We start from the raw sequence: 23,990 nt of genomic DNA on the forward strand, positions 1-23,990 counted from the left end.
GGATGGCCGGAATTTGACGGTGCGACTGTGGGGTGCTGTGAGGGGTGTGCGATGGCCGGAATTCGGAGGTGTGACTGTGAGGGGTGTGGGCTGACTAAACGTATCCGCCGCCCGTGTCCCCCGCTGGCACTTCCAACGCGGGTATAACCCGGCCGCTTCACACCCAGCTCCCCCGCGGTTAATGACCGCTAATTAGCGCTAATCACCCCTCGGGCCAGAGCCGGCCCCGCGCAGCCGCACCGCCCGCGCCTGCGCGCCGGGCCCGCGGCCGAACCGCGCCTGCGCGGGGGCGGCGGGGAGGGGACGATGGAGGCGCTCAGGGCCCGCCGGCCCCGCGCCCCTCACAGCGCCCAGCGCCGCCAGCAGCGCCGCGGGGCCCGGCCCTGAGCCACGCCGTGAGTGGGGGCGCGGGGGAGCCGTGCGGGGCAGCCCGCGGGGTCCTGAGGGGAGAGCGGGGCGGGTGTCCCCGGTGCGCGTCCCTCTGTCCCCCCGGTCCGTGTTGCCGGTGCGTGTCCCTCTGTCCCCTGCCCGGTGTCTGTCCCCGCCGGGGCCGCTCCGTACCCGCGTGTGTCCCAAGTCCCGCATTCCCTCATCCCGGTGGCTCCGGGGCAGCCCCGAGGCCGGGGAACCCTTCCCGCAGGGATGGATCGCGGGCCAGCCCCGCTGGTTGCCCACCGAGGCCGGGTAACGCTTCCCGACTGAATTTGGGGGTGAATTCCAGGTTTTTATGGACTGAATTTTGAGGTGAATTCCAGGTTTGTAGGGACTGAATTTTGAGGTGAATTCCAGGTTTTTAGGGACTGAATTTTGGGGTGAATTCCAGGTTTGTAGGGACTGAATTTTGGGTCTTTTTAGGGAAGACCCTCAGGGCTGCTCTCCCCACACAGCTCAGGAGGTGAATCGAGCTCATCCCGGGGCAGTTTGTGCCGGCCAGGACAGGGTATGGATCCTGTTTCCATCCTGGAATACTGATTTCCTCCCATTTTCTCTCAGCAGAGCTATTAGGGAGTGGGGATTAATTACAGGACAGTAAAAACCCCTTCTCTGTGTTGTCATTACAGCGAGGGCCGGATTTGCTGTTTGCCCCCCGAGGTCCCACCCTGGGTTCGGGTGCCCGGGCCGCGCTGGGTCCGGCAGATGAAGGGTTAATAAATGGATTTGTTTTGCCTGGGCCGGGCACGCGTGATGCCCAAAACTGCCCGGGTTTGGGTGGAAATAGCATTTGGGTGTGTAATCGAAACCTAAAATTGTACCTGCTGCCAGGCTGCCGGCGTTTAATAGGGGTTGTGGTTCTCTGCAGGCTCGCTGGGATATGAAGTTCTAAACTAAACCAAGCTTTGTCTGTCTAATGATGTCTGTGTGTCTGTTCCATCATTTTTGTGTGTGTGAGAGGGGGTTTAGTGCCTGGGGATGGAGTCATAGGCATGCAACCTCTGCTGGAGTGCTTTATTCAGCAAAATTCAACAAAAGAAAGCTCCACAGAGCAGAGTGATCAAGCACACAGTGCTCTGTAGCAATGGGACAAGAGGTGCAGTTTTACATAGAACATTGTCCTCTTCTGCCCCAAGAGAAAGTCAGTAATAAAGCACAAAATGAGTTTTGAATTACCGATATAATTTCTAAGAAATCACTTGGTGATTTCTTAGAAATTGCTTGGTTAAAGCACTGTGAGGATTTTGTCAGGATGGACCTTACAGTAATCCTATAACCAGGATGATTTAGGGCAGGGCATTGAGCAGGAAAAGTTTGTTATGAAAGAACAGCTTACAAGCATGGTCGTTATAAAATAAAATTAAATACCCTGGTGATTTGCAGCCTTGCAGCTCCTGGGGTTGTATAAAGGGGGTTTGATGAAACCCTTGGGATGTTCTTGTTCAAGGGAACGTGGAGTGAAATTAAAAATGGGAAACTGCAATAAAACTGGAGTTGGATATGTGTGAGAAGTGATTCACCTGGCTGTTTGTCACCATCACAGGAATTTGTTGTTAAATGTTGATGCTTTCTCAGTTGTCCTTCATTCTGCAGTGCTGGACATTGAAATACTTGCTTTTCTTGTGTTGTTTTTATTTTGGCCATGATTTAAAACAGAGCAGCCTTTTCATGAGTTTGTTACCATGTGCTTAAAGGTTTTTTGGATCCCATCCTGGAGGCTGTTCAGTGGCAGTTTTGTCTTATGTCAAGTCTGCTTATTCAATAAAGGTCTTGTGAGGGAATGTTAATTAAACAGTACATGGTGTAAGCTGTGGTTAAAACATCCTGAATTGGAAAGCATTGCATGGAGGGAATATCAAGTTCTTAGGCTGTATTTAGTATGTCTGTGCACTTCTTACTTCCAGTTTTGTGCTAATCTGATTTTCTTTACTGTCAGCATCTGTCAGATGAGCATTCCTCAGTCAAAGCCACGTGGAAACACATCTTGCTTATTACATAAATTATTCTCTGCCTCCTTTGCCCAACTGATGGGCACAAAATTTATATTTCAGCTCAAATTGCCTAAAAATAGAGCTACATTTTGCTAATCTTAGCTGGACAGAGTTGCAGCTCTGTTGCAATTGCTGTTTCCCAAGCCGTGGTCGTCAGAGGTGGCACAGCCATGAGTTACCCCAGTTAAACATTGATACCTCTCAAGGGCAGGGTGCTATAAATCATTAATGGCTGGCATTAATTGCACCTCTCTGCAGTGATGCTCTCCTCGGGTAAGCCTAAGCTACAGCAGGAGCAGAAGCACTTTCTCGTTTGATTAGCTGGTGCTGTCTAATTTAGTAATGAGTCTGAAATTACAGCTGGGTTTTGTGGATGGTTTTGTTGTCTGCAGGTTGGGGTTCTGGTGAAACGATGGGAATTTCCCTCAGATTCCCTCACTGGGTGATTATTTCCCACAGCCACACTCCATTTTTATGGTAGCACCAATGTTTAGTTCTCTCTGTGCAGGATGAGGTTGAATTATGGGGATTGCCATTCTCTGGGGAATAATCCTCGTTAAATGATGATTTCCCACAGCCACACTCCATTTTCATGGTTGCACCAATCTTTAGTTCCTCTCTGTGCAGGATGAGGTGGGAGCTTCATAAAGTGATGAAACCACTGGGAAAAACATCTGCAAATTTTTACTGAACCAACTTTTCCCCCCTGTGTTGGAATCAACTGAGGAATGTGCTGCACTCTCATGGATACCATTTGTTTATGGTTTAGTGTTTGTTCATACACTGAAAGTTGGTTTCTATTTTTATTCTGATATTCTGATAAGTTTTCTTCTCTATTGCTTCAAGTACTGATGACAGCTTACCCACAAGATCTGTACAACTTCTGCAGTTATTTCAAGTTTGTTTTGTTGTGGTTTTTGGTTTTTTTATGTCTGCAAAGCTGTGCTCTAACCAGCTGTTTATCTCTCATTTGTGCTGGTTCTTCGTGGAACTGAAATCTGCACATTTGTCCTTCTTTTGTCCTGTTTGTTTTGGATCATCTCCCCAATTTGTCAGAAATGAGTTGAGGGCTTAGGTATTGTCCTCCAGCTTGTTTTTGTCTCTTTTATTTTAAAAGCTGGAGCTTATTAAGGTTATTTCCATGGCATTATCTGACAGGGGTTGATGGGTTTTTTTCTCTTTGAGTATTTTATTTTCTCTGTTCAATATATGTATCACCCTATAGGAAACTTTATGGTTTTTCCTGACTTTATAGTTTTCCTGTGCCTTGATTCCTTGGCACATACTTAAAGCTTTTTTTTCTTTTAAATAACTAAAAAAATTAATTTTATCTCTTGTGTAACTGAAGACACAAATCTGTGCTGGGCCCCTTCTCAGTCTGGGAACACAGTGGTCATTTTTAATTCCAGGAACTTCTGATTACCTTGAAGAACTTCCCAGATTCTTTGGAGAGGTCTTTATTAGTGTGTGCAAACTGTGTTTAGTGTCACATGCTCCTCCAGATTTTCTTGCAGGGACTTTAAAACACTTTAATTGCTGCAAAACAATTATAAAAACCACTGTGGGGGCCCTGGCAGAGCTGCACCTTGGTGAGCAGTGCTGGGCACAGAGCAGGAGCTGCAGAAAACAGGGAATGGCTCAAAGCACAGCTCAGCAGCAAAGCTCATCTGGACAACTCCAGGAGTTCCTTCATGTTAAGCACAACTCCAGTTTTATTGCAGTTTCCCATTCTTAGTTTCACTCCTTTTCCCCTGAACAAGAACTTCCCAAGGGTCATCAGACCACCTTTATACAACCCCAGGACATCCCCCAAAAGAGCTGCAAAGAGATTGAATTTTATTTTATAACGACCATGCTTGTAAGCTGTTCTTTCATAACAGACTTTTCCTGCTCAATGCCCTGCCCTAAATCATCCTGGCTATAGGATGACTGTATGGTTTTTTTGATGTTCAGCATGTTGTCTACTGAGAGAAGAGGGATTGAGATAGCAAATTTCTGTTTTTCCTTGAGCCAGCTGCAGCCAGCCCAGGACATCCCCCAGAGGAGCTGCAAGGCTGCAGATCACCAAGGGATTTCATTTTACACTATAACAACCATGCATGTCAACTGTTCTTTCATAACAAACTTCCTTTTCAATGCCCTGCCCTAAATCATCCTGCTTATAGGATTACTGTAGGGTTTTTTTGATGTTCAGCCTGTTGCGATAACAAATTTCTGTTTTTCCTTGAGCCGGCTGCAGCCACCATTGGAATTTAAAGGAAAGCTCCGTTCCCTTTGCAAACACTGAGGTTTTTCCTGTCCCTCTCCCCTGCAGGGATTGAATTTCTGCCTGGCTGAGGTTCCTGCAGTGGCAGCATGGAGATGAGTCGGGAGAAGCTGTGTGCCAGCAAGGCCGATGGCAGCTCAGACTCTGCCTACCAGTGCTCGGCGTGCCACGGCGACCAGGACTGGGGCAGCACCAGCCGGGGCCGCGCCAAGTCACGCAGTTTGTCAGCTTCACCTGCCCTGGGAAGCACCAAAGAGTTCAGGTGAGGCCCCTGCTCCTTCCCCCTGCTGCTGGAATAAACCAGATTTTAGTACTTTTTAAATATGGCCATGAGGGATTCTAAAAATGCACCTTGAAAGGTTCAAAATGAAGGTGGGATGTTGGCTAAGAGCAGACTCAAATCAAAGGTTCATGGCTTGTCAAAACAGGTCCAGTCTCCAAAAAATAATCAGTCAGCAGTAGAGGCAATTCTTCAGATTTCTACAAAAGCTCAAGCCAGAGCTTTAGTGCTCTGTGTTAAAAACCTGCATGTGAGGCAGCAAAAAGTAACTTTGTGTTTGCAGACGGTTTCAGACCCATTCTTTTTTTTGGAGCCAACTTTATGATCTCATTCTAAAAATGCCCCTTGGAAGGTTCAAAATGAAGGTGGTGTGTTGACTAAGAGCAGGCTCAAATCAAAGTTTCATGGCTTGTCAAAGCAGGTGTCTGCAGAGCTCAGAGTCTCCAAAAAATTGTTAAAAACCTGCATGTGAGGCAGCAAAAAGTAACTTTGTGTTTGCAGATAGTTTCAGAGTAGTGAGAAACACCCATTCTTTTTTTGAAGCCAACTTTCTGGTGTCATTCTGAAAATGCACCTTGGAAGGTTCAAAACAAAGGTGGGAAGTTGAAGGTGGGGTGTTGACTTAAGAGCAGGCTCAAATCAAAGTTTCATGGCTTGTCAAAGCAGGTGTCTGCAGAGCTCAGAGTCTCCAAAAAATAATCAGTCAACAGTAGAGACAATTCTTCAGACTTTTACAAAAGCTCAAGCCAGAGCTTTAGTGCTGTGTGTTAAAAACCTGTAAAAAGTGACTTTGTGTTTGCAGACACTTTCAGAGCAGTGAGAAACACCCATTTTTTTTTAGAGCCAGCTTTCTGATCTCATTCTAAAAATGCACCTTGGAAGGTTCAAAATGAAGGTGGGGAGTTGAAGGTGGGGTGTTGACTAAGAGCAGGCTCAAATCAAAAGTTTCATGGCTTGTCTGCAGAGCTCACAGTCTCCAAAAAATAATCAGTCAACAGTACAGACAATTCTTCAGATTTTTACAAAAGCTTTCACTCAAGCCAGAGCTTCAGTGCTCGGTGTTAAAAACCTGCATGTGAGGCAGCAAAAAGTGACTTTGTGTTTGCAGATGGTGTCAGAGCAGTGAGAAACACCCTTTTTTTTTTTTTTTTTGAAGCCAACTTTCTGATGTCACTGCAAGGCTCCTGTCATGTGGGCAGGGTGGGTAGAACTTCTGCTCTGCTGATCTTTGGACCTGCTGTAAATATTGAGCAGCGTCAGGGGCAGCGCCATGTCGGGATCTTGTGGGAGGCACAGCAGGGCTTGTTCACCTTCCTTGTGCTGGGGCTGTCCCTGAAGCATGGGCAGAGCCACGAGGGAGCTGCTCAGCAGATGGAATTCCTGTGCAGAGCTCCTGCTTTGCTGGTAGGAATGTTCCTGGGAGGCAAGAGAACCCACGGGTGAGGCTGAGGGCACAGGGGGTGGTGGAGGGAGGTGACTGAAACCTTGAAAGGTTAGGAAAGAACTGCTCTGGGTTTGTAGTTAAGGGTGTTTGATGCTTTAGGAAAAGAACTGCTCTGGGTTTGTAGTTCAGTGGGTTTGGTGCTTCTGGGAAGCGTCTTCTGAGGGCTGTGCTCTGTTGGAGCTCTGGTCAGTGTGTAAGATTTGATATTCCTGGTGGTTTTCCCTTCTCTACTCAAACCTTTCAGTCAGTCTACACAGCAATTCTAAATTTTTGTGTATCATTTTCCAGCTAAACAGCTCCTTTTTCAGCCAGAAGTGCTCTGTCTTCTGAGGGCTGTGCTCTGCTGGAGCTCTGGTCTATGTGTAAGATTTGATATTTAAATTGTGCTGTAAAACCTGGTGGTTTTCCCTTCTCTACTCAAACCTTTCAGTCAGTCTACATAGCAAGTCTAAATTTTTGTGTATTTTCCAGCTAAACAGCTGCTTTTTCAACCAGAAGTGCTCTGTCTTCTGAGGGCTGTGCTCTGCTGGAGCTCTGGTCATTGTGTAAGATTTGATATTCCTGGTGGTTTGCCCTTCTCTACTCAAACCTTTCACTCAGTCTGCATAAATTTTTGTGTATTTTCCAGCTAAACAGCTCCTTTTTCAGCCAGAAGTGCTCTGTCTGTTGTGGGTTTCAATCAGGGTAATTGCTTCTGAGATTTTCCTTCATTAGGATGCTCTGCAGTCGTTCTCTGGTGTCTTCACTGCAGAGCTGAATTGTCTCAAGGCATTTTGCAGGCTGGCAGGAAATGCTGCTCTCAGGTTCCTCTGTGCTGCTCAGCCCCAGGTAGCTGCCCAGCTGCTGGGAACTGAGAAATAGATTTTCCTCAAAGATGTGTAATTTCCAGGACATTGCTGCTCATTCTTAGCAATGGCAGCCTGGCTAGGAATAACTTGAATTTCTGTTCACTCTTTATTGAGCACTAATAAAACCATGTGGAATCTCAGGGAGAATTTACACCACTTCTTAATTAGGGCTTGCAGAGGAAACTTTTGGAATGTTATGAAGGTCAGACTGGATATTTAAAGCCTCACATGGGAATAGAATTTGGCCAATTACTGGGAGTGGCATCAAATAATGACCTGTGTTGGGAGAGGGCAAAAATTGGAGTTATCTGGGAGAAGCTGGAGTGGGGCAAGAAGTGGGAGGTGATGCTGCCAGGGTGTTATTTAACCATGCTAATGCCAAGGGTAATTGTTCACAAGTAGATAAAGACTTATCTTCCCTTTGCCCACATTGATAGACAAGTTAATCTCTTGTTATGTCAGTCCTTGCTCATTTTTCTGTTTTAGTATCAGTGAGGTAAAGTTTATCAAACACTTAGTAATGCTCTTACCTGACTGGGTCAGTCATGCCTGGATTACAAATGGAAAAGAAATTATTCTGGTTTTGTTTTTGGAATTCAGATCTTAGACTGGCATATTTTATTGGGCAAGGAACTAATAAGATGTTGCTGTTGTTCCTTAATTATATGTTTAACCTGTGATCTGGTTTTGAGTTTTATTAAATTTCTGAGGGTTTTTTTAGCTCTAGGACTGAGTCATCAGGCTGGCCTGGGCTGCTTTGTAACACACAATGGAAGGCACTGCAGTGATGATTGTTGCAAGCAAGATGTGATTGAATTAAGCCCAGGAAATAAATGTTTCCCCTTTTTTATAATGGAATAATTCTAATAGCAGTCACATAATGCTTGAACAGTTCCATGGCTTGAGCAAGTTTTGCTGCCAGTTCCAGGAGTTTGGGAGGAAGGTGAGGCAGAAGAGTTGTGGCTTTCTCCAGCTAATCTCATCCTAGAGCCAGGAATAACCCTGTGTCCTGGTGGGATTCAGTTCTGAGGAGAAATGGCACCTCAGAGCCCCTGTTTATTTGAAGACATATTTTATTAGAGAAATAAATGGGGGGAAACAGCAGTTCTTCTTCAGCCTGTTCAGAATTGCAGCCTGATACTGGAGATACAAATCTCCATGTGCTTAGAGTTGAAGAATTTATTTGATTAATTTATTAATTTAAATGACCAAGACACTGTGACTTAAAAACACCTGGAGGTGTTTGTGGTGGTGTTTGCAGGGGCCTCAGGATGAGGAAGAGATGAGAATCTTGACTCCATGTTTCAGAAGGCTGATTTATTATCTTATTATATATATTATATTAAAAGAAAATTATCTATTAAAACTATACTAAAAGAATAGAAAAAAGGATTTTATCAGAAAGTTTGAGAAGAATAAAAAAGAATGGTAATAAAATCTTGTGACTGCTCACAGTTCTGACACAAGTAGTTGTCATTAGTTATCAAGTAAAAATAATTTTCTAAATCACATTCTAAAGCAGCAAAACATGGAAAAGCTGAAGCTCCTCAGCTTCTCAAGAGAAAAAAATCTTAATAAAAAGGTTTTTCATAAAATATGTCCATGACTGGTGTTGGAGAGCTCCCTGTCAAGTCACACACTGGGAAACACAAAGCCCTCAGAGGGGAGAGCACTCACTCAGCTGTTTTAGCTGTGTTTATACCAGATTCAGCCATTCTAAAATGTGCTTTTAGGTGAGATGTGGTGCTTTGAGAACCACAGAATAAAAATGTTCTATGCAAAATGTGCTTCTAGGGAAGGTGTAGTGCTTTGAGAACCACAGAATAAAAATGTTCTATGCAAAATGTGCTTCTAGGTAAGGTGTAGTGCTTTGAGAACCACAGAATAAAAATGTTATATGCAAAATGTGCTTTTAGGTGAGATGTGGTGCTTTGAGAACCACAGAATAAAAATGTTATATGCAAAATGTGCTTTTAGGTGAGATGTGGTGCTTTGAGAATCACAGTATAAAAATGTTCTATGCAAAATGTGCTTTTAGCTAAGGTGTAGTGCTTTGAGAACCACAGAATAAAAATGTTCTGTGCAGGCCCTGGGAAGGTGAAGCTGCTCTGCACAGTGACCTGGCTGGGAAGCACACGTGGGTTCAAGGAATGCTCTTTGCCCTGAGCTCTTGGTGCAGCTCTGCAGAGCAGGATTGGTGCTGGGGCAGGCAGGCAGAGGCAGTTTGTCAGCACATCTCACTGCTTGTCCTTCTGCCCTCAGGAGAACACGTTCCCTGCATGGACCATGCCCAGTGACCACGTTTGGACCAAAGGCCTGCATGCTGCAGAATCCCAAAACCATTATGTGAGTATTCCTCCAGCAGTGGCACTCTGCTCCTGCTGGGGCAAAGAAAACCACTCTGCTTTTCCACTGGTTCCACTTAGTTCACCTCATAATCAGAATTCTCAGAATCCCCAGGTTGGAAGGGACCTTAAAGATCCCAAACCCTCAACTCAACCCTGGCACCCAGTGCCACACCCAGGGATGGTGACTCTACCACTTCCCTGGTTCCTGGGAATTCCCAGAATTCCCCCAAATTCTCAGAATCCCCAGGTTGGAAGAGACCTTTTAAAGATCCCAACCCCTCAACTCAGCCCTGGCACCCAGTGCCACATCCAGGCTTTGTTAAACACACCCATGGATGGGGACTGCAGCACCTCCCTGGGCAGCCATTCCAGAACTTTATCACCTTTCTGTAAAAAACTTTATCACCTTTCTGGAAAAACCTTCTTCCCAATATCCAACCTGCATTTCCCTTGGTGCAGCTCAAGGCTGTGCCCTTTGGTTCTGTCATTTCCTGGAGAAAGAGCCCAACCCCAGCTGAGCACAAGAACCTTTCAGGAGCTGTGCAGAGTGACAAGGTCACCCCTGAGTCTCCTTTTTTCCAGGCTGAGCACCCCCAGCTCCCTCAGCACTGTGTTTGTGTTTTACCTGTATTTAGAGGTTTTCATGTTGCTTGATTGCCATCCTGGGGTCAGTTTTGCCAAGTTGGCATGACCTGCAAATCCATAGTTTGGTGTCTAAAAGGGCAACTCCCATATTTCCAGCTCAATAAAAGTTCTTTATTACACCACAAGGGGAGGAAGAGGAGCTGTTCTGTGTGCTGTGAAATCTGAGGGGAGCCTTCTCCCTCCCTTGGTGATCATGTTTAAATTTGTGCTTTCAATTTTTCTGTTTGGTCTCTGGTACTTTCAGTTAAAGCAAGTTTGCTCTTAGACTGTTGATAAATGTGGGAATAAGGGCTGGTTTCTGCCTAGTGGGGCAAATAAACATTTTAGTTTTGTAGATTGACAAAGTTCAAGTCTTGCTCTCTATACTTAATAAATGGGGTCCTGGCTTGGCCAGGTGAGGAATTTCAGGCTTTAACCAAGGTGGTGCTCTCCCTGCTTTTGGGGGGCCCTGGCACAGAGGTGTCCAAAACCAGGTTGGACATGGCTTGGAGCCACCTGAGATGGTGAAGATGGGACTGGATGAGCTTTAAGGCCCTTCCAACCCAAACCATTCTAGTTTTTGCCCCTTAAAAAAAAAAGTTTTCTTTAATTGCTCTTCCAGTTAACTGTAAGTCATTGCAGTCAATGTTTATTTGCCCAAATCTCTGCCTCACTAGACTGTGACCTTCCTGGTGATATCCAAGCCTTTCCTGGGAAATCCAACCCAGATCCCTCCCTTTGGCAGCACAGAGCTTCCTCATTCTCCCTGGTGCTGCAGGCCAGCCCAGGTTGTGTTTACCCACCTGACTGGGAATTTGCTCCTCCCAGGGGCTGGCCCAGCCCTGGGATATAAAACCAGGGCCAGGATCCTGCCAGGGAAACCTTGGGCTGGGAGCAGAGCTGTCCCAGGCTGCTGAAGGCAAGGATTTGTTTGAAAAAGCAAATTGGAAATTACTTTTGCTGCACACGAGGTTTTGTGGGTTTTAAAAGCAAGCAAAACCTTGTTGGTGTTTTTTCCCCTCTGCTGTGGGTAATTTTGTTAAACTCTCCTCACTGGAGAAATTATTTTTAACAGAAATCATAGTTTTTATGTGCAGATTTAAGTTAGGGAAGGTTTGGTGTCTCTCAATACAACCAGCAGCTCTAGAACTTGCAAATTTGCTTTTTGATGAGCCAGATAAATGGAATGAATACTCAGTGAAGAAAGGATCAGAGGGCTTGTGCTCTTGAGAGAAGGGGAAATCAAATCCCTGTTTATTTTTCTTCAAATGGAATTTTCTTTATGAAACCTTGCCTCGAGGATCTGGAGTAAAGTTTTCCACAGGATTTTTTGTAAAGCCTCACAATTTTTTATTGGAATTGATTGAAATCTTCAGTAGAAGAAAAAAACATTTTTAAGGGAAAAATGTATTCCTCTGAGGTTGCAGTTATTAATAAGTGATAAAAGCCTCAGCATTTTATTTTATTTGGAGCTGTTACATTTGCCTGAGCCCTGGAAAGAAACATGAAGATCTTAAAGCAAGTTATGAATAACTTTTCATTCAGTAGAAGTGCATGGAATTGGTGAGTACAGCTGAACCAGGCAGGCTGGCTGTTTGAATGGAGTTGGTGCTAATTCTGGGTTTGTTCAGTGCTGCAGTCCCTATTTCTTGTCAGCATTATTGATATTAGAGCCCTGCATTAACCTTTAGTTTCTGCTGAACGTGAGCATTGAAATAAAATGGATTTTAAATTTACATTTAGAGTGTTGGATGGGGAAAAATGAAGCTGTGACTTTTTCAGATCCTCTAATTGAATATTTCTCCTTTGAGTCAGCACTAAACCAGGAGAAAGCAGTGGTGTCAGTTCAGGAACTTTTTCTGAGAGCTTTTGTGGTGCTTCTGTTGGCAAAGTTCATTCACAGGACAGCAGGGACCAGAGTTATTAATTCTGTGTTATCACCTGTGTGTAGTAAAGCACAGAAACATCCCTGAAATAGGAATTACTGCTTTTCATTCAGAAACATCCCTGCAATGGGAATTATTGTATTTCATTCAGAAATACCACTGCAATGGGAATTATCGCCTTTCCCTCAGGAAGATCACTGCAATGGGAATTATTGCCTTTCCCTTAGGAACATCCCTGAAATGGGAATTACTGCTTTTCATTCAGAAACATCCCTGCAATGGGAATTATTGTATTTCATTCAGAAACATCCCTGAAATGGGAATTATTGCCTTCAGAAATGTACTGCAATGGGAATTACTGCCTTTCCCTCAGGAACATCCCTGCAATTGGAATTATTGCATTTCCCTCAGCAACATCCCTGTAATGGCAATTACTGCATTTCATTCAGAAATATCACTGCAATGTGAATTATTGCTTTTCCCTCAGGAAGATCACTGCAATGGGAATTATTGTATTTCCCTGCCTGGTATGTAGGGCTGTGTGTTCCCCATATATTAATAAATAAATTCACATCCCTGCAATGGGAATTATTGCAGTTTCCTCAGGAACATCCCTGCAATGTGAATTATTGCCTTTCCCTACCTGGTGTGTAGGGCTGTGTGTTCCCCATACATTAATAAATAAATTCAGATCCCTGCAATGGGAATTATTGCCTTTCCCTACCTGGTTCACAGGGCTGTGTATTCCCCATACATTAGTAAATAAATTCAGATCCCTGCAATGGGAATTATTGCCTTTCCCTGCCTGGTGTGTAGGGCTGTGTGTTCCCCATACATTAATAAATAAATTCAGATCCCTGTAATGGGAATTATTGCCTTTCCCTGCCTGGTTCACAGGGCTGTGTGTTCCCCATACATTAGTAAATAAATTCACATCCCTGCAATGGGAATTATTGCCTTTCCCTACCTGGTGTGTAGGGCTGTGTGTTCCCCATACATTAATAAATAAATTCAGATCCCTGCAATGGGAATTATTGCAGTTTGCTCAGGAACATCCCTGTAATGGGAATTATTGCCTTTCCCTACCTGGTTCACAGGGCTGTGTGTTCCCCATACATTAATAAATAAATTCAGATCCCTGCAATGGGAATTACTGCCTTTCCCTGCCTGGTTCACAGGGCTGTGTTCCCCAGCCTGGAGGATGATTTTGGCCAGGTCAGGAGGGTGTCAGACCCTGTGCTGATGTTTGGGGTGTTTGTGTCCCCCAGGCACATCCAGGACCCGGCGAGCCAGCGGTTGACGTGGAACAAACCTCCCAAGAGTGTCCTTGTGATTAAGAAGATCCGTGATGCCAGTCTGCTGCAGCCCTTCAAAGAGCTCTGTGTGTACCTCACTGAGGTGAGAAAATTCAAATTACACCTCAGATCTCTCCTGCTGCTGATTCTGTGCAGAGTTTGTGCAGTCAAATCTTCATCCCCACCGCCACTGGCTGTACTAAAACTTGTTGCAGAATTTAAGATCAGTATGAAGCTTAAAACTGAATTGATTAAATTACTTAAAATTGATAATTATAAAATTAAATTAATTGAAATTAAGAAGATCAGTGATGCCAGTCTGCTGCAGCCCTTCAAAGAGCTCTGTGTGTGCCTCGCTGAGGTGAGAAAATAGAAATTACTGCTGATTCTGTGCAGAATTTGTGCAATCAAATCTTCATCCCCACTGCCACTGGCAGTACTAAAAAATTTGTTGTGCAGAATTTAAGATCAGTATGAGGCTTAAAACTAAATTTATTAAATTAATTAAAATAATTAAAGTAAAAATTTCCATTCTGCTTGCAGTTCTGAATTACAGGAGCGGTATATAATTTTAAAAAACATTTAAGCCTTGAGCAAACACAGCATTATTGCTGTATCTGTAATCTATATTCCAAATCCCAAGCTTTAATTTATTACATTTAAATATTTATTTAAATTTTTATTTAAATTTAAACATGTATATATTTATATAAATTTAAGCATTTATTAAATGTTCTGTGCATGCTGCAGAATTCTCATCAGGATCAAATCACACATTAAAAACAGCCAGCAGATGCAGAACACGACTGTAAATATTATTTATAGAACTAAATTAATGGAAATTATGGAGAGAATTAAGTGTGTTGTTGGGAGGTCCCTCACAAGTTTATTTCTCTCTCTTCAGGAGAACAACATGATAGTGTATGTAGAAAAAAAAGTATTGGAAGACCCTGCTATAGCTAATGATGAGAATTTTGGACCAGTGAAGAAGAAATTTTGCACCTTCAGAGAAGGTATGGAAATGATTTCTTAAAAGGACAGCTGTATTTTTTTTTCTTGGTGTTTTCTTAATTGTTGGGTCAAATTTTTAAAACTTTTATATCTTTTGCAGGCAGTTGTTACATCTTAATTGTGCTTTTTTATATATGTGAGGGAATGTTTGTATGCTGCAAATTGTAACTTTTCTTCCTAAATTTTGTTAGGAAATTAAGAATGTGGATACAATTTAAATGAAAACTTTTTATTTCAATGTTTCTCCCAGACTATGATGATATCTCCAATCAGATAGACTTTATCATATGCCTGGGAGGAGATGGGACCTTGCTTTATGCTTCTTCACTTTTCCAGGTTGGTTCTTATGGGAAATAAACCCATAAACCTTTTCTTTTGGAAGTATTTAAAAGTGTTTTTTCCCCCTCTTTTTTCCTGAGTTCAGCATTTGTCTTTTGTTCCTCATTCTCAATTTTTTGCCTTGTGAAAATCATTTAAATATGTTGTTTTTTATGAAGCACAGTTGGAGTTTCATCAATAGTCACAATATTTACAGGCAAATAGTTGAAGTATGGATTGCTTTGACTGAGTAGCTTTAAAACTCTTTTCTTTATTGATAGGGTAGTGTACCTCCAGTTATGGCTTTTCATCTGGGATCCCTTGGATTTCTTACTCCATTTAATTTTGAGAATTTTCAGTCCCAAGTCACTCAGGTTATAGAAGGTAAATTTAAGGGGACAAGGTGTGGTGTTTGTTTGTTACTTTTTCTTAATAAATTCTTTTAGGGCAGCCCTTAAGATTTGAAACTTGAGAAATGCACCTTAAATTACCAAAAATGCACCTTAAATTACCAGAAATGTATCTTAAATTACAAAAACTATATCTTAAATTACCAGAAACATATTTTAAATTAACAGAAGTTTTGCACTGCATTGACCCATCCAGTGCTGCTCTCTGTACTGCTCTGTAAAAAAAAGGGCTAAGAAATAACTTTATTTAGTAAATATGTGTAAGATAATGTAGAATTTATGTTAAATGGCAACTAAACATAGAAATAAAGTGCAGTGTTTAAATACTGAGAAGTCAGGCAAATAAAATATTTGAGGAAATAAATTCTTTTGAGTTGCTTTTGAGATCCAAAGTAGATCCTGCAAAGATGTTTAAAACTCTCACTAGAATGTTCTCTTTTAACACATGTTTCTAATGCTTTAATTTTCTTTAAGCTTAGCTTTTGTCTTACTGGAGATCACATGAGCCCAACAGTATTTTCCCATTTTAATCATGTCTATATAAAACTGAAATTTTCTTTTAAAATAATAAGAAAAGTGGGAAGGGACTGGCTTAAAATTTGGCTTTGATTTTTGCTCGTTGCTACTAAAAATCAATTTTGAGCTTCAGCCAAGTGCAGCCAATTATTGTGAATGAAACTGGGAAGCTCAGGAATAGCTGGATGGGGTTTGCTGGAGTGGGTTAGTCACTGCTGGGGTGATTTCCTGGGCCAGAATCTCCTTTTCTGAGTGTTTTCCCTGTTTTTCCCTCCAGGTAACGCTGCTCTGGTCCTGCGGAGCAGGCTCAAGGTGAAGGTGGTGAAGGAGCACAGGGACAAAGGCTCAGTGCAGAATGGGATAGAGGAGAATGGAGTCGTGTCTGCAAGCCTGGAGAAAGAAGTGGGCAAACAAATTATGCAATATCAGGTTAGAGGAAAAAACAAACAAAAAAAACCCCAAGATATTGTGTGTAATTTGTATTTGTTTCATTAAAGTTCTCCCCAGCAGGGTGGGGCTGGGCTTTGCTCAATTTCCCAGTTTTTTTGCTGCACAATTTCCTTTGTGCAATCACAAGTGCTCATCTCACACTTTGCTCTAGAAATAATTTCACAGGGTTGTTTAGGCTGGGAAATATCTCCAAGCTTGAGTCCAACCTTCCTTCTATTTGAGAACAAAGTAGTAGTTCTAAATCAGACACACCAGACATAAATGAGAAGAAAAACCCTGCACATTGTTAGTGACCAGCTCCTGGGGAGTAATCCTTAAAATAGAGATAATTTCACAGAATTGTTTAGGCTGAGAAATATCTCCAAGCTTGAGTTCAACCTTCCTTCTATTTGAGAACAAAGTGGTTCTAAAGTCAGACACATCAGACATTTACATTTTTATATTCTCAGAATTCTTCTCATTTTTTTAAATGAGAAGAAAAACCCTGCATGTTGTTAGTGACCAGCTCCCGGGGAATAATCCTTAAAACAGAAATAATTTCACGGAATTGTTTAGGCTGAGAAATATCTCCAAGCTTGAGTCCAACCTTCCTTCTATTTTGGAAACAAAGTAGTAGTTCTAAAGTCAGGCATACCAAATGTTTTATAAATAAGGAAAACTCTGCATGTTGTTAGTGACCACCCCTGGGGATTAATTCTTAAACTTCAAAACTTAATTTTTAAAATTAAGAATTAAATCTAATTAAATATTCAAAACTAAATTCTTAAACTTCAGCTGGCACTCGATAGGACAGAAATGTAAAGAGACTTTAATTTGCAGGTACTAAATAACTGAATTTTTAGGAGCTGTGGAAAGCCTGTTCAGTTTTTGACATTTATTTCCCTGCCAAGGCAGCAGCAGCAGGCTGCAGTAATGTTTGCTGTCGTGGCAGGTCCTCAATGAGGTTGTGGTGGATCGTGGCCCTTCCTCCTACCTGTCCAACGTGGATGTGTTCCTGGATGGGCACCTGATCACCACGGTGCAGGGGGATGGTGAGTGCTGCTCCCAGCTCAGGGCCAGCCTGGCTTTCCCGGGGATTTTCTCTCCTGGAAACGGCTCCAGTTCACTGCTGACAGCAAACAGAGTGTGCAAAGAACGGGTGTGTTCCTACAGTGAAGCTTGAGGTGCTGAAAGGTTTTGTTTATGGGCGTGTGAGGGCAGGTAGCTCTTTTAGGGGTGTTATATTTCAGGCTAAAGGTAAGAAATAGCTCAGAAAGATTGGCTTGGATACCTGGGATTGCTGAAGGCAAACAATCTCAACTCATAAAGAGCGGGAGTTATCTTTCATTTTTTTCTTTAAGAGCTTTAAAGTCACTGTTACACAATTGTGTAACCTGAGTTTGTGCAACTCCTGAAAGCACAGGGTCAGGGGGGAACTTCTCACTTTGTGTGTGCTGGGCTGCAGTGGAGCTGGGAAATGCAAAGGAAGGGTTTCACTTTGGTTCAGTGCTGCTGGCCCTGTCCTGTTGCTGTCCCCAGGGGTGAAGGGGATGTGTTGGTGTCCCCCAGAGCAATCCCAGTTGATGTCCCTGTGCTGTTGCTGTCCCCAGGGGTGACAATGGGATGTGTTGGTGTCCCCAGAGCAGTCCCTGGTTGTTAATGCTGCTGTCCCTGTGCTGTTGCTGTCCCCAGGGGTGACAATGGGATGTGTTGGTGTCCCCAGAGCAGTCCCTGGTTGTTAATGCTGCTGTCCCTGTGCTGTTGCTGTCCCCAGGGGTGATCGTGTCCACGCCCACCGGCAGCACCGCGTACGCCGCCGCGGCCGGAGCGTCCATGATCCACCCCAACGTCCCGGCCATCATGATCACCCCCATCTGCCCCCACTCCCTGTCCTTCAGACCCATCGTGGTTCCTGCTGGGGTGGAACTCAAGGTGAGCTTCACCTTCATTTTATTGCTGTTTGTGGGTTAAAAACGTCCGGGGTGGGCACTGCAATGAGGGGAGGGTGGGAGGTGTCCTGTGGGAAGCTTCCTCTCACCTGGGGCTGGATCACACCAAGTCTGGCTCAAGATTATGCCTTTCTTTAGAAGAATTTACCCCCTCAAATTGAAGAATTTGTCCACTTTAATAAATTTAATTGGAATATTTTACCCTTTTCCAACAGGACTGTAGCTCTGTAACATTCTACAAAATGGGAATTCCTATATTTGCATTCTGAAAAATGTTCCATAATCTTGGCTAAAAGTGCCTGTAAATGATCAGTGAAGGGAATCAAAAATTCTCCTTTCATGCAGAAATATTGCAGATCTTCAGTATACACTGGTAGCACTATCTGCAATTCAGCATTTAGGTTTTTTAAATATTGTCTTGCAGAAAAAAGACATTTTAATAGCTGAATATAAGATAGACTTGGTTAAGGGGTATTTTGCAAGGAAGAGTCCCTTTCTCCTTTTGTCCTGGGGGTGTTGGAGGATTAGCATTGAGAAATAAATGTGTTCTGCACTTTTTGTTCCTGTTTTACAACATAAATTCAATGTTTATTCATGGTGTAGCTCTCAGCCCACGCTTTCATGTCAGTGGGTGTTACTGGCCAGTGATAGTTAATTCTTTTAATGGGAATGTAATTTAAATAAGAGCCAAACTTCCTAGATTTGATACCTTTGGATTCATTATGTATTAAAATGTATTTTTCTGGATTAACTTCATTATTTTTTTCTGGAAAGAAAAGCTAATTCAGCTCCTCAATTAAAGTTACAGGAATTAAAACTGAATTAAAGTTACAGGAACTGAACTGGACTGGAAGGAAGGGACAGGCTGGAACTGGAAGGTCTGTGTGGGTTATGACCTTGTACTTAGAAAAAGTGGATTTACTGCATATAGAAAAACATATTTATAAACAAAAAATAAAAGTTTGGAGCTTGAGTGGTGTTACTGCACTGCTGCCATGGACAGCTGGGAATTCCAGTGCTAGTTGGAGCTCCAGGGGCTCAGTTGTGCCTCAGAGGGAGGTGGAGGAGGTGTTTGTTCCTTGCTCTGGAGTTTTGGACCATTCCTGTTTTGCAGATCATGCTCTCCCCTGATGCCAGGAACACGGCGTGGGTTTCCTTTGATGGAAGGAAGAGGCAGGAAATCTGCCATGGAGACAGGTCAGACCTTTCTGCTGATTGTATTATCTCTAAGTATAGAAAATCCTGATTCATGCAGCTCCTTCATTCTCCAACATCTGCCAAAAGGGTTTTTGGCAGTGAGGGAGAAGCTTTTATAAACCCTAACACCTCCCAGAGCACAGACTGCACTAAAAGGATTTCATTTCTAACTTGAGTTCTTCAGATCTGCCCATAAAAGCAAGTGAAATGTTCAGACTGTAAACATTGCATGGGCTTATCTTTAGAAAACTCTAAATTTTAACTTCAAGATAAATCTTAGGAATTCTGAAAGATACAAAGCAACAGGAGCTGCCTGTGAGCACAGGTGCTGGAATGCTCCACGTGGATTAAACTGGGTTAACTGGGAGGGGTTGTGGTCACTTGCTGTGGCCTTGAGTGAGCAGAAGGGTGTGAAGTCCCTCAGTTTTGTGTTCAGAATTTGCTGTGGAGGTGTTAAAGGCAGCTCTGGGAGGGAGATTGGCAGATTGGTTTTTCAGGATGCCTTTTTTCCTCTTGGCCCACACAAGGTGCCATGAAGGAAAATACAGAGCTGGTGTAACCCTCCATCCTGAGCAGGTTTTATTCCCTCTGAGCTTGGGTAATTTATAAAGGAATTTGGATCATCTATGAAGGAGTTCAGGAGCCGAATAAAGATTCAAACCCAAGGTTTGACCCTTGGTTACATTCTGGAATCCTTGGGCTTGTTGCTTAAAACTTGAAACTGAAAAGTGCCCAGTAAAGATTCAAACACCAGGTTTGGCCCTTGGTTAGACTCTGAAATTTTTGGGTTTATGCTTAAAACTTGAAACCCAAAGGCCAAGGTGATGCCCTGGGTTTCCTTTGTCCCTGTGTGGGTGCAGGATGCCATGGAGGGTTCCCAGACACGTCACACAAAGTGTCCCCAGAACTTTGCTGGTTATTCTGAGATCAGCTGTAGCTCTGATCGCTGAGCATGGAGAGCTGCTGTTCGGCAGTGAATCAGCTCCGTGCTGGGTGGGACAGGCTGGGGGTTGTTCAGATTGTTGCTGTCCCTGCCTGACTTGCCCTGTGCTGTTGCAGTATCAGCATCACTACCTCCTGCTACCCCCTGCCCTCCATCTGCTTCCGGGACCCCGTGAGCGACTGGTTCGAGAGCCTGGCCCAGTGCCTGCACTGGAACGTGCGCAAGAAGCAGAACAACTTCGGTGTGGAGGAGGAGTTCTGAGTGTGCCCCGCCAGCAGGGCTCTGGCAGGGCAGGGTGGCAGAATCCCTCCCTCTGTTGGATTTTGGAGCAGGGGAATGTGGCAGAATCCCTCCCCTCTGTTGGATTTTGGAGCACTGAAATCTGGCAGAATCCCTCCCTTCTGTTGGATTTTGGAGCACTGAAATCTGGCAGAATCCCTCCCTTCTGTTGGATTTTGGAGCACTGGGATGTGGCAGAATCCCTCCCTTCTGTTGGATTTTGGAGCACTGAAATCTGGCAGAATCCCTCCCTTCTGTTGGATTTTGGAGCAGGGGAATGTGGCAGAATCCCTCCCCTCTGTTGGATTTTGGAGCACTGGGATGTGACAGAATCCCTCCCTCTGTTGGATTTTGGAGCAGGGCAGTGTGGCAGAATCCCTCCCCTCTGCTGGATTTTGGAGCTGCCCTGTGGTTGTGGTTGATGTCCCTCAGGGGTTGGGATTGGGGAGGGTTTTGCTCCTTCCTGTGCATCAGGAGGGGAGTGAAAGGCTCTGATGGTTCTGAATTTCCTTCCAATGAGCAGTGGATTATTCCTGACTGCTATCCAAAACCACATCTGCAGATTTGATTGTAACTTCTGACTTACCAGTTCCATGGTAGGTTGAATGTAGCTACACCAGGGAAAAGTGGCAGCAGAAAAGTGGCATTAAAATCTTCCATTTGATAGGTTATAACTCCATTTAACACTGCTAGGAACAGAAAGGCTCTGAGAAGTTTTCTTTTTAAAAATAATAGTTCTTCTTTGTTATCTTGCCCAGAAAATACTTTCTTACTTGCAAGTATGACACACTGAAGAAACATCCACAAAGGATGTTTTTTATTAATAGATGGAATTAATAATAAAAAGTATATATTTTTTATATATACATTTCTTTCTCTTGTGCCCATTTGAGCAGTGGTTGACCCTGGCTGTCAGCACTGTGGAAATAGCCACAAACAGCAGGGATGAGCATTGATTATTTGTAGCTGAGCTGATTCACAGCTCTGCACTTCCTCTTGGTGGGAATCATCCATGTGTTGGTTTTTGTTATTCTTTTTGTTTGATTCCCTGGGATAAATGGTAGCATTAGAGACTATCATGTTTAAAAATAATAATAATAATAATTCTCCAAGTGTTCAAGAAGAATCTGGACTTCACTTGCTACTGAATTCACTGTTGTCCTGAAGAAAATGTTCTGTTCTGAGATCCTGAATGCCCTCAACTTCTGTGGATACCTTCCAACTCTTGGTGCTGAGCAATCCAGGGTGGGATTCTGCATTGCTGGGTGGAGAAATGAGAGGACACATTCCCAGTGGAGTAGCAACGGTGCCTTCAGCACACTCAAGATTATTCTAAGTCTCACATTTACTTTTTTTAAGATGCTTTCAGGTGTTTCTAACTTCTCTCTGTACATATTTTATTGTATGTGCTTTTATGAAAGAACAAAAAAAAAACAACCAAACCCCACCAAAAGAACTGGTTGGGGTGGGGGGAAAGGGTTTGTACTGTACTTCAACTGCAAAATAGCAAACCCAAGGATAATGTTTACATTTATGTTCTCTGTGGTGCAGTCTCTTGATCATTTTATCCAAACTTCAGCATTTTCAAGTCTTGCTGCATCGCTCACTGAAGGAAGGGCCAGGAGCTGTTCAGGGCCAAGGAATGAATTTCCTGCCTGAGGTGGGAGTTCCTTGGGGATGAGGGAGAATCTCTGCTGAAATTTCTCATGATTGTCTTACGTTGTTTCTGTGGTCCAAAGTGGAAATGGGAACTGGTTTCATTTCCAGCCTCTGCCTGACCTGTTGTCCTCTGGTGGTTTCAATAATGTCTCATCCCTTTGGGAGGCTGAGCTCATGAAATGCAGGTGAGAGCACTTTTCCAGAAAAGAGAAACAAACTCTTGGTAATGATTTAAAATCACAACGAACAGCATTGGTATTAATGAACACTTGGTTTGTACATTTTGTAACATAGAATATTGCTTTGGTTTGGTCAAAACCAGATGGATTTTGGGATATCTTGGAGAATATCCAGAGAGCTTTTGGGATTTCTCTTTCACTTGAATCTGCAGTCATTGTTTTATCACTGTTTTGAAGCTGCTTACGGGTTTCCTGAGTGAGTATACAGTTATTTGATAACTGGTTACTTTTTGAGCTAGAGAAGTGTCAGGCTTTTTTGCTTTGGAACTATTTTATTTAAACATGCAATAATTGAGAGAAGGAGCAGGGTATGGTGTCTAGAGAAACGTGTGGATGAGTGCAGAATGAGCAGTTCTAGGCACACTGGGGAGAGGAAAATCATTTTGCAGAGGTGAAATGATTTATGAGCCTTATCTAGTATTTTTTTAAAGATAAAACTATATTCAGCACTTTTTATTTATGCTTTTTATAATAGTAAAGCTATTCTTGACTAAATTGCCAGACTTTTAATTTTCAGAGTGCACAGGTAATGAAATCTGTAATCAAAGTGTACTGAACTACTTTAGATCCACATTAGGGGTTGGCTTGAAATTTCTTCTTTCAATTTATCACCTGCTGCAATGGCATTGCTGCCTCTGAGGCTGCTGCAGCTTTGCTTGTACAGAATTCTGCTGACAAAAGGAATTTTCTGGGGGTGCTGAGCCCAGGCAGAGCTGCAGCCCTGGCTCAGGGATCCAGTCCTGGCTTCTCCTCCAAAAGCTGCCTTGATTCTCTCTGTTAATCCATCACAAATCTGAGTGTACCAAGTCCCTTTCCAAGGCTTTTAATCTGCAAACTGAGGAGGGTGAGGCTGCAGCAGCCCTGGAGTTGTGCATTTCAACTGCTCCAGGAGCAGAAGCAGAAAAAAGCTGAAAGGCACCTCACTTTATTGGCAATAAAACCTCTTTGTGCTAATGTAGCTTCTTCAGAATAACTTGGTCAAACTGTGCTAAAAAAACAGGGGTTTGCTGATTAAGAGTTTTTAATAAAAGGGTTTACAGGTCACTGGCACCTGCAAATCCTTTCATCTACAAAGGGCCAAAATGGAAGCTGGGAAATTAATTTGTTTTTAAAAAGAAAAAAGTTATCCTCTGGTAGAAATGGAAGAAGTTGTTACCAACTGTAGTAGGGAATAAAGCAGTGTACTGAATTTTTAAGAGCTAAAAAAATCCTGTTACAGATTGTTAACATATTGAAAACTTGGTTTTAAATATTGTTGAGAAACAAAATATTTTTCAATCCTTTCAATAAAACCTTTTTGTAAAGTTGGATTGGTTGATTTGCCCTTTGACTGGGGAGAATAGAAAATAGTGAAATCCCAATCAGTTGCTTGGAATTGTGTGGGGAATTTGACATTTCTCATGGGACAGTGGGATCTCTTTGTGGGAATACACCCAGGGCTTTTTTTGGAATGTTTGATACCAGGTTTTCCTCAAAAATATTAAAATAATTGCTGGATTTGCTGTGAAGCTTGAAACAAATCTTGTGTACAACCAGCTGGGCTGCATTAAATTCTGTTTTAAAGGCACAATAATAGAAATATGAGGAAAGAAATAGTTAAGGGTGAAATAGATATGGGTCAGATAA

At 43.0% G+C, this 23,990-nt stretch overlaps 1 protein-coding gene across 2 annotated transcripts; it reads left to right on the forward strand.

Annotated features, from left to right (window-relative positions):
- The first annotated feature begins 295 nt into the window (after window positions 1-295).
- Window positions 296-23,674, forward strand: NADK (NAD kinase). Of its 2 annotated transcripts, XM_058818630.1 has the most exons (12): window positions 296-395; window positions 4,738-4,951; window positions 9,524-9,607; window positions 13,388-13,517; window positions 14,319-14,427; window positions 14,676-14,761; window positions 15,025-15,127; window positions 15,947-16,098; window positions 17,051-17,150; window positions 17,873-18,030; window positions 19,162-19,244; window positions 20,304-23,674. In XM_058818630.1, the coding sequence occupies exons 2-12, from the start codon at window positions 4,779-4,781 to the stop codon at window positions 20,446-20,448; spliced, it is 1,323 nt and encodes a 440-aa protein (XP_058674613.1). In that variant the 5' UTR covers window positions 296-395; window positions 4,738-4,778; the 3' UTR covers window positions 20,449-23,674. The 2 variants fall into 2 exon arrangements, with proteins under 2 accessions (XP_058674613.1, XP_058674614.1); XM_058818631.1 differs by lacking the exons at window positions 296-395; window positions 4,738-4,951; window positions 9,524-9,607 and adding an exon at window positions 11,739-11,796.
- The last annotated feature ends 316 nt before the right edge of the window (window positions 23,675-23,990 follow it).

The sequence above is a fragment of the Ammospiza caudacuta genome, chromosome 22 (genome assembly GCF_027887145.1).
Source record: "Ammospiza caudacuta isolate bAmmCau1 chromosome 22, bAmmCau1.pri, whole genome shotgun sequence".
Lineage (NCBI taxonomy): Eukaryota > Metazoa > Chordata > Aves > Passeriformes > Passerellidae > Ammospiza > Ammospiza caudacuta.